At 36.6% G+C, this 11,447-nt stretch overlaps 1 protein-coding gene across 1 annotated transcript; it reads left to right on the top strand.

The window, feature by feature from the left end:
- The first annotated feature begins 249 nt into the window (after positions 1 to 249).
- LOC133179642 (uncharacterized) lies at positions 250 to 8,538 on the top strand. Its single transcript, XM_061314348.1, has one exon. The coding sequence runs from the start codon at positions 250 to 252 to the stop codon at positions 8,536 to 8,538; it is 8,289 nt and encodes a 2,762-aa protein (XP_061170332.1).
- Positions 8,539 to 11,447: the final 2,909 nt, after the last annotated feature.

Raw genomic sequence — 11,447 nt, 5'->3', positions numbered from 1 at the left:
AATAAAAGTTATGTCCCCCTCCTTTTAGGGAAATTCATTTTGAATGTACACTTTCACTGGCTATATAAAACAGTTATCTGAAATCTGTAATTAAAATAACTAAAACAATTTATACATGCTCAACTCTCCTCATATAACATAGTGTATAGAATTTCCTTAAAAGAAAAAAAAGTAGTGAATATCTAGCTAACACTTGATGCTGAAAATTATGCTTGGTAAGAATTTTATAAATTTAAGAATTTTTTCTAGATGGCAAAGAAAAAGAGAGCTGTTACTGGTAGAAGGCAACGTGAAAGAGAGAGAGCTAGAAAGAGGCAGCAGAGACAGAAACCTGCAACTCTAGATGTGTCACCAGACAAGACAGTGACAGAGTGCTCTGTTCCTTGCGGGACGGAGGATGGAGCTATGTCAGCTCCTCCCGGTAATTTTCCGGGACTTGGTTCGATGGGGTTTCCACCTAAAGAGGAAAAACCCCTGGCCAGAGTGCAGGCCTCGCCTCGAGTGAGAATGCATTCACTTGCCTCGAGGTTGCCATCTCCTCGGGGAAGTCGTCTGTTTGTCCGTAACGAGGACAAGGCACCGTCCCCTGACTCCCCAGCGTGGGTTTGTGCTCCACCGAGGGCACCTGGATCGGGCATAGTGCATATGTCTGGTCCAGCAGGTCAGGCGCAGCTGGATACCTCCAGGGAGGAGGAGACCAGTAGGATATCAAAAGGTGAGGGCACTTTGAAGGATACTAAAAAGGAAACTGAACGAATATCAAAAGGAAATTTGAATGAATGTTATATAGAATCTGAAATGACAACAAATGGAAATGAGAATGAGAACAATGAAAAACATACTATTTCAGAGAATGTTTGTGATGAGGAAAAGAATAAAACAAATGAAGATCAGTATTGGCAGAATTTACCTAAGGAAGGTAACTATGAAATATCCTTTTCAGTTCAAGGCTCTTTTCACCAAGCTCATCCTATGTTTGAAGAGAATGCTGGGACACAGTGTGTTGCTAATTGTTTAGCAGGATTGGCTTATCACAAACTTAGGAATGCAAAGAGTTGGACAACAATGGATATGGACAGAATTTTAATGACAGGTGATGAATTGTACACATATTTGCAAAGAAGCTCATCAATCAGTGATAGGTATTTGCTTGTAGAGGAATTACCACAATTCTTTGAATGCTTTAATCGATCTTATCAGTTTCTTGCAAATCAGACATATGCAAGTGTTATTATGGCAAATGATGGAATAAACTATGCAGAGTTTAATGCACTACCACTAGATGAAGCACTTCAGGTTGCCCTTTCAGACACTGATGGCTGTTTTGTATGCTTTGGTGGAAATACTATGCTTATAGGAGTAACAGAAAGTGGTTTCTTTGCTTTTGACTTTCATTCCAGAAGTTCGGTTGGAATGTTAAGTGTGACTGGAAGGAGCACAAGAATTTTATTTCAGCATGTAAATGAAGTGTATTCACATCTTCAAGGTCTTGCTTTTTCAATGGGATATACAAAAGGCGTTGAATGTAACTTGACTGGTGTCTACTGCAAGATGGGTGATATCGCAAATGTCAGCGATTTGTTTGAGGTGGAAGAAAATATTGATGAAAAATCTCAAGAGTCAGAGTTTTCTGGGGGTACCACATATGAAACAGGTGATAAAGATGATGACTTGATTTTTATTAGTCATGAGCAGTTCCAGTTTAGCTTTATTCCCTTGAGTACAAACTTGAGGAAACACCTTTGTCAAAATTTGAACATTCCATTCATTTCCATTGGAAATTTTGGTGATATCCAGTGTTCTAGAACTAATATTTCAGAACCATTGTTTGAAAAGGAAATAATAGGAGATGGAAACTGCTTCTTCAGAGCTATTTCATTCAGTCTTACGAATTCGGAGGATTTCCATCATGTAATACGCAATGCTGTCTGCGAGCATATAATAGGAAACAAAGAGTTATTTAAACCATTCCTAAAAGATGGTGTACAGTCTGTAGAAAGTCACCTGTCTTCTACACGAATGTCACAGGAAGGTAGTTGGGCTACTGAAGTTGAAATATTTGCAACAGCTCATCTTCTAAATATTGATATATACACTTACTCCGGAGAATGTTGGTTAAGGTTTTTAGTTGCTGAAGTAGAACCTTGTGTGCAAAGCAAAACTGGAGCAATTTATCTGAATCACCACCAACAGAACCATTACAATGTTGTACTGTCTGTTAATGAAGAGGAATTCGACTTAGCCCGTAAGCAACAGTTTAAAACTTCTCAAGAGTATGAAAAGCGATACCATAACCGAACACGTATGCAAGTGAAAAGGCAATCTAGAGCAGAGAAATCAGAAAAATTAAGTGCTGTCAAGAAACAGAATGAGTGTTTAAGACAGAGATATAGGGAAGATAAAGAATTTAGAGATGAGAAACTGAAAACACTTTTTTTAAAGTATGCAACAGATGATGATTACAGAGAAAATGTCAAGAAGAGAGGTATTGATAGATATGCAATAAATGAGGAGTATAGGGAAGGTGTCAAAAGGAGAAGTATTGACAAGTATGCAACAGATTTTGATCACGGGGAAGATGTCAGAAAGAGAAGTATTAACAAGTATGCAACAAAAGTTGATCACAGGGAAGATGTCAGAAAGAGAAGTATTGACAAGTACGCAACAAATGATGAACACAGGGAAGATGTCAGAAAGAGAAGTACTGACAAGTATGCAACAGATGATGATCACAGGGAAGATGTCAGAAAGAGAAGTATTGACAAGTATGCAACAAATGATGAACACAGGGAAGATGTCAGAAAGAGAAGTACTGACAAGTATGCAACAGATGATGATCACAGGGAAGATGTCAGAAAGAGAAGTATTGACAAGTACGCAACAAATGATGATCACAGGGAAGATGTCAGAAAGAGAAGTATTGACAAGTATGCAACAGATGATGAACATAGGAAAAATGTGAAGAAGAGAAGCGTTGATAGATATGCAATAGACACAGAGCATAGGGAAAGTGTCAAAAGGAGAAGTAAACAAAAGTATGAAATGGATGATGAACATAGGGAAGAGGTAAAGGCCAAAAGCAAACTGAGGTACAAGACAGATGAAATGCACAGAATTCTAGTCAATACTGCGAGTACTAAGAGATACAGGGAAAATGAAAATTTCCGAGAAGCAAAGCTTCAAACTGCAGCTAAAAAGTACAAAAGTGATGAATCTTTCAGGTCGAAAATTAAAGATTCCAGTAGACATCAATACGATTCCAGTGCAAAAATAAAAATGCAAAAAAAGGAGATGGTAAAGAGTCAGAGAAATGCTCAACGAGCTAGATTGGAAAATCAGGAAGAGGTAGTGAAAGAATTTAAAGAAAAGGTTGTGCAAGGCATTGATTATTCATGCTGTTGCTGTGATCGGCTCCTGTTTCAGAATCAAGTTCAAAGATGTGAACGAGAAACATATGCCAAGACTGAGCAGACAGCAAACATTGCAGACCTGTGTATTCAGGATAAGTACTGTCACCAATGCACAGAGTCATGTCCAACGGACTGCATTAAGTCAAAGTTATGGATTTGTTTTACTTGTCACCGGAAGATCTTGAGCGGCAATCTTCCAGCAGAAGCAGCAGCCAACAAAATGGCCTTGGAAGATATTCCAAAGGAATTGAAAAAATTGAACAGCCTTGAGAAACACTTAATTGCAATACACATACCTTTCATGAAAGTCATGAGTCTCCCTCATGGTGGCCAGAAAAATATCCACGGGCCAGTTGTATGTGTACCATCAGATTTGAAGAAAGTTACAAGTTTACCAATGAAACCGGGAGAAGATCTTCTACTTAGAGTTAAACTAAAGAGAAAGTTAAATTATAAAGGGTACAGTGAGTATCAGTTTGTTGATCCAAAGCATATATGTGAGGCATTGAAGTTCTTAAAACTGAACAATCAATGGTATGAAGATGTAGCTGTAGATACAAGCTGGAAAGGACAAATTGAAGATGGTGAAGAAATATCAGAGCTTGGTGATTTACCATCAGAGTGTGATGATCAGCAGCACATTGTGGCAGATACTTGTTTACAACCTGTTGATATTGGTCAGGAGGTACTTGATCATTACTTTGATGATATCTATGACATTGCTCCAGGAGAAGGCAATAATCCAGTAAGGATGTTACAGGAAGAGGGAAATGAGGCAAAAACATTTCCATACCTTTTCCCTAGTGGGCGTTTTTCATGGAATGACAATAGAGAAACACGAATAACACTGTCAAGATACTTCAACAATCGTCTTATGAATACAGACATGAGATTTGCAAAAGACAGCAATTATATTTTCTTCAGTCAGTACATGTCTGATTTAAACCAAGTTATAGAGAAGACACAGATATCAATTAGGAAATCAGTCAGAAGATTAGGAAATAACCAAACAGTGACAGCAAATATGGTACAGAACCCTGAAGTACTTTCCAATTTGATGAAAAGTGACGAGGCTTTGCGATTCATGCAGCCTATACGTGGAACACCGGCATACTGGTCAGCTGCACAGAAGGATCTGTTTGCTATGCTTCGACAGTTAGGAATACCTACCTGGTTTTGCTCCTTCTCTGCTGCAGAACATAGATGGAATGATGCTGTCGCTACAATATTGAAACAACAAAATGATAACAGAGAGGCATCTATGTTAGACTGGTCTGAAAAAAATGAGGTGCTGAGAAGTAACCCTGTCACTGTTGCTAGAATGTTTGAGCACAGATTCCATGTTTTTCAGACAGAAGTGATATTTTCACCATCAGAACCAATTGGAAAGGTGTCCGATTTTTTCCAAAGAGTTGAATTTCAACAAAGGGGGTCACCTCACATGCATTGTTTATATTGGATAGAAAATGCACCAAAACTTGAGGAAGACGGAGAGGAATCCGTATGTAATTTCATAAACAAATATGTTAGTTGTGCAGTGCCCTCTGAGAAGGAAGATTTGGAGCTAAGGAATATTGTCTTAGCAGTACAACAGCACAGCAAAAATCATTCAAAGTCATGTAGAAAGAAGGGAACGGAATGTAGGTTTAATTTTCCTAGACCACCTTCTCTATGTACATTCATCAGTTCTCCACTTGAGGAAGAGAGCGATGCAGAGGCCACTGATTTGAAAAACCAACAGTCAATTGCTAAAGAAATTCTATTACAAGTATGGAATGAAGTGCAAGATGAAGCAAATGAATCGGAAACGACCAACGATATTTTCAATCATCTAGGATTGACACAAGCGCAGTACGAGGAAGCCCACAAAAGACTAGCAAAAAAAAGAACTGTTGTTCTTGAAAGAAATCCATGTGAACTCTGGATCAATCAGTACAATCCATGCCTTTTAAAATGTTGGGATGCCAATATGGACATTCAGTTTGTTTTGGATCCATTTAGTTGCATTGTCTATATCATTTCATACATTTCAAAGTCTGAGAGAGAAATGGGAATGCTATTGAAACAAACAAAAATAGAAGCAGAAGAAGGCAACGAATGTGCACGAACAACTTTAAAGAAAATTGGTTCTGCTTATTTGAATCATAGAGAAGTGAGCACACAGGAAGCTGTTTATCGCGTATGTAATCTGAAAATGAAAGAATGTTCGAGAAAGGTAGTGTTTGTACCAGTGGGTGAAAATCCTACTCGACTAACTAAGCCATTGTCTCAACTAAAAAGAAATCACAGGAAGGGGAATGATGAAAATGTTGAGAATGACGATGAAGAAGATGACATTTGGATGACAAATGTAGTAGAAAGGTATGAAAATCGACCAAGTGACCCACTGTTTCAGAATATGTGTTTGGCAGAATTTTGTTCTGAATTCAGAATACTTGCTAAATCACAGGTTCCAAAGACTCGAAATGAAAATGTGTTTGAATTGAAGAATTCAAAGGGTTTTGTCCAAAGAAGAACTCGTACAAAGCCAGCTGTAATAAGATATCCTAGATTCAATGCAGAGAAAATGTCAGAGAAGTATTATCAATGTCTGCTACAGCTCTTCTTACCTTACTCGACACATAGTCAGTTGAAACCTTCTGGGTTTGAGCTTTATGAAACATTTTATGAAAATGGATATGTACGAATAACAGAAAAGCAGAAAGTGCAGCCTGTGAAATCAATTGTTGACAAAAACAGAACACGTTATGCTCAAAATGAAGATATTATTGCAGAGGCACAGGAAACTTATGAAAATCTGGGAGAACCAGAAGATGCTTGGGCAAACCTTTGTCCAGAGACAGAGTTAATGAGACAAGAATGTTCTGCCGAGAGAAATGAAGATCTTGATTTGAATGAAACGGAAGATCTGCCCGACATGCAAACAGAAAGCAGTTCAGATGTTCTTTACAAAGTTCAACAGAATACACAATCAAGGGAGGAGACAATGCAGATCCTGCAAAGTTTAAATGAAACACAAATGAAGGTGTTTTACATAGTACGGGAATGGTGTTTGCAAAAAAACTTTGGAGAAAAAACTGATGCTCTGCATATTTTTATAACAGGTGGAGCAGGAACAGGCAAGAGTCATCTTATCAAAGCCATACATTACGAAGCATCACGAATACTAGGGAAAAAAGTGACGTCTCCTGACAGTGTTTCGATACTACTTGCAGCTTTCACTGGAACAGCCGCATTCAACATTGGAGGAAACACGATCCATCATTTATTTTCATTGCCAAAATATATGTCTCTGCCATATGAACCGTTGAAAGAACAGAGTCTTAGTGAAATGAGAGTTCAGCTTGGAGATCTGCAAATTTTGGTTATTGATGAGATTTCAATGGTGTATAAAAGATTATTATACTATGTTCATGAGAGACTTGTACAGATTAAAAAATGCAAGGAGCCATTTGGAGGAGTATCAGTGATTGCAGTTGGAGATTTCTACCAACTTCCTCCTGTAAAACAGCGTAAAGATGAAAGACTGTACAAAGACAATGTTCTTTATCCTATTGATTATTGGATTGATTTGTTCAAAGTAGTGGACTTGACTGAGATTATGAGACAACGTGAAGACATTCCATTTGCAACAGCACTGAATTCACTTCGAACAAGACTAGTAAAACAACCACTGGAAGAGGAAATTAGTTCCATCTTGAATGACTGTGTAAGGGAGGGACCAGAGAATGTTCTCCATGTCTATGCAACAAATGACGAAGTCAATGCCTATAATTTGACAATGCTTAGGAGGACTTGTTCAGACCTTGTTGAGATTGATGCTCAAGACTTTACGAAAGATCGAACAACAGGCAAACTAATCTTAAGAGGCAAACCAATTACAAGGTCCAAAACAGACAATCTTTCTAGCAGTTTGTTAATGGGGGTCAGTGCAAGAGTCATGCTCACCAGAAACTGCAATGTGGATGACGGTCTTGTAAATGGAGTAATGGGACACATTTCTCATTTTGTGTATGGTCAGAAGCATGCTGCAAACACTGTTATTGCAGTAGGAGTAATATTTGACAATGTCAATGTTGGGAAAAAGTCAGGGGAAAAAACAAAACATGGAAACATTGTTCTAATCGAAAGAGTTCAAGAGGAAATACTAGAACAGAAAACAAAAAATATAGTACGACATCAGTTTCCATTACGCTTGTCATGGGCATGTACTTCTCACAAAGTACAAGGAATGACAGTGGACAAGGTTGTAGTCAATTTAGATAGGACATTTTCTCCTGGACAAGGATATGTAGCGTTGAGTAGAGTGACATCAAAAGAGGGATTATTTATTGAAACGAACGATGTGGAATCGTTACAGAAGAAGATATACGCTGACCCAGAAGTCAAAGCAGCCTTGCAAGAGATGCCAAAATTAGCACTTCCAAACTTTGATAAGTTTGAACAAGGCATATCAATTTTCCTTCACAATATTCAAAGTCTCAACAAACATTTTGAAGATTTGCAAAAAGATATTCGATACAGGAATGCGGATATCATCTGCCTAACAGAGACGTGGTTGAGATCTGAACAAAATGTTAGTACGTTTAAAATAAAGGGATTTAATTTTCACCAAGTAGCTAGAAGAGATGCATATGATGACAGCAATGCTCAAGTTTTACAATTGCGTGCATCAAAGGGTGGAGGTGTGGCCGTCTACATTAACGAAACCGGACAGGAAAATGTTGTATGTTCACTTCCTGTAAAGAATGTGGAGGCCATTTGCGTTAAGTGTCTTTTAAAAGATATGGTAGTTTTGACTGTCTATCGCCCAAATTCTTTGGATGTTACTCAGTTCTTAATGCAATTTGAAAAAGTGGTTGCACATTACAGGTCACAGTATAAGTTTCTTGTTTGTCTTGGAGACTTTAACGAAGATGCGAGATCTTCAGGGTCTATTCAGACCTTTATGCTTAATCAAGGTTTTAAGCAAATGGTTGATTTCAATACGACAGAAGGGGGAACTATCCTTGACCATGTATACTTGTCAACATCTTTACAGGCAAAAGTGGAAAAAATACCAACATACTACAGTTACCATGATGCATTAATGGTAACAATCATAACAGACATAGAGAAATGCATCTAAAATTGGTTCCTGTTACTTCTGTAGGTGGTAAGACTTTCCTTTGTAACTGGGTTTAAAATAAGAAGCAATGGCAGTTTGTATTCCCTTAATCGGTGAATCGGTCGGAACGATTATTATTATTTCATCCCAGAAAATCTTTATCCGTAAAGAAGGCGTTTCTTGGACAAGCCAACATCTGAAAATCAGAAAATTTTGCAATATCTCAAGACAGGAAGTGAGGCTATCAAGGAACAAAATTTTCCATCAACTGATTTGAAAAAATAATTTAGTTTAAGATATTTAAGACAAGAAATTTACATTTCCGGTCCCCAAGACCTTCCTAATTACGTAAAGTGTAAACAATCATAAAAAAATTCTTGAATATCGTTACAGAATGTGAAGATGAATATTTTTTTGCGGTTAGGTTTAATAAATAATGTTTGTATGTAAAATCCTTTTAACCTTGCTTCGCATTAACATTGAGGGCCAGCCTTGTTTCTTAATTAAAAGAAATCTTTTGAATACTTTATTGCTTGTCAACAACTATTCAGAAATTGCATGTACCGTCCTTTTCCGGAATACCTCCTCAAATCCCTAAGGCTGCATATTATTTAAGATATTCGAAACATTTTTGATTCAATACTGATGATCAGAATACTAGATATAAAGCTTCAAAGAATTTTGCCTCCTTCCGGCCCTTATTAAGTAATAATAATATATAACATGTTATATAAACATGTACAAGTAGCTGAATAATGTTGAGAGAAACATTTTTGCCTCAGTTCTTTACATCAAAATATTTATCATTATATATAGTTAAAAGATTTTCAACCCCTTTGGGCCCAAATCTAACTGATCAACCTTTTTTTCTTGCTATCCAATAAAAGCTCACATAGTTGTTAACTATTGTTCTACATCTATTCACGAATTTATTTTCGGTTCTGAGAAATGTATAAAAGAAATTTTAAGGAGTCTGTCCTTTAATTCCCTAAAAAAAAACAGCTTTCGAAAGTCGAAGTTATATAAATATTGGTTCTCAACATCTTTCTTTAAAATTTTTATCAAAATATTTGTCATTTAAGAAAAAGCCGTAATATTTAGCATTCCGGCCACTTATGGACGTCCATTACGTAATGATCGAAAATTAACTAGACATCATAGTAATAAGCACACGGAATAGTGCGTTTGCTTTTATTCATTATAATTAAATTCCTGTACTAATGTTGGTCTTTTAAGGTATATATTTACTATGTAGATCTAGAGCTATTAGTTTAATTTGAAAGATCTTAAGAATGTCATGTTTGTTATCTTATATCAAAAATCTTGACGTGAGGTCATTGCAGAGGTGTATGAGATAGGAACGAAAAGCAACTCTGCAAGGGAGATTGTTGGCCCCTCTGAGTCTCTAGTTTGAGCGACCAGTCCAAATATTTTTGCTTCAGTAATTTATATCAAAATATTGATCGTTCAAGAGTTATACTTGAAGGACTTTTGGCCTCTCTGAGCCCCTAATTTAAGGGATCAGCCCTTTTTTCTTGATATCAAATGAAAGGTCTTGTGATTTTGAAGATTTTTTGTTCAACAACTATTCAGAACTTTATTTTCGTTTTCGAGATATGCTGAATTGAAATATTTAGGGGCGAGTCCCTCAGGTCTTTAATGGAGCCGTTTTGTGAAAATTGAAAGGTTGCATATTATTTGGAACATTATTCTGAACATCTTTTGTTCAATATTTTGCTTATCAAAATATTCCCCCTTTATGAGATATAAAGCATCGAAGATTTAGCATTCTGGTCCCTTTTGGCCCCTTATTACGTAGCATATGATCAAAAATTTAAAATAAATAGTTGCAATTTGTTAAGATAAACATTTTTGCTTCAGTAATTAATTACAAAATATTGATCGTTCAAGAGTTATATTTGTAAGACTTTTGGCCCCTCTGAGCCCCTAATTTGAGGAACCAGCCCTTTTTTCTTGATATCAAATGAAAGGTCTTGTGATTTTGAAGACATTTTGTTCAACAACTATTCAGAGATTTCTTTTCGTTGTGGAGATATGCCGAATGGAAATATTTAGGGGCCAACCCTCCAAGTTCTTAATGGGGCCGTTTGACAAAAATTGAAAGGGTGCATATTGTTTAAAACATTATTCTGACCATCTTTTGTTCAATATTGCTCATCGAAATATCCCCCCTTTTCGAGACATAAAGCGTCAAAGATTTAGCATTCTGGCCCCTTTTGCCCCTTAACGCAATATATTATCTTAATTTTATAATATATGGTGGCAAATCTTTAAGATGAGTATCTTTGCTTCAGTGATTGATTACAAAATATTGATACTTAAAACGTTATAGATGAAAGACTTTTGGCCCTCTTGAGCCCCTAATTTGAAGGGTCAGCCCCTTTTTCTTGAAATCAAATGAAAGGTCTTGTGATTTTAAACATTTTTTGTTTAACAACTATTCAGAAGTTTCTTCTCGTTTTCGAGATATGTAAAATGGAAATATTTAGGGGCCAACCCTTCAAATCCTTAATGGGGCCGTTTTGCAAAAATTGAAAGGATGCATATTGTTCAGAACATAATTCTGAACATCTTTTGTTCAATATTGCTTTTTAAAATATCTCCCCTTGTTGAGATATAAAGCGTCAAATATTTAGCATTCTAGCCCCTTTTGGCCCCTTATTATGCAACATATGATCTTTATATTATAAAATATAGTTACAAATCATTAAGATGAACATTTTTGCTTCAGTAACTGATAACAAAATATTGATATTTAAAGAGTTATAGATGAAAGACTTTTGGCCCCTCTGAGCCCCTAATTTGAGGGATCAGCTCCTTTTTCTTGATGTCAAATGAAAGGTCTTGTGATTTTGAAGACTTTTTGTTCAACAACTATTCAGAGATTTCTTTTCGTTGTGGAGATATGC

Source organism: Saccostrea echinata, unplaced genomic scaffold, assembly GCF_033153115.1.
Source record: "Saccostrea echinata isolate AGI-Se365-2 ecotype Australia unplaced genomic scaffold, CSIRO_AGI_Sech_v1 ptg000005l, whole genome shotgun sequence".
Classification (NCBI taxonomy): Eukaryota; Metazoa; Mollusca; class Bivalvia; order Ostreida; family Ostreidae; genus Saccostrea; species Saccostrea echinata.
This window is presented reverse-complemented; position numbering and strand designations above follow the sequence as displayed.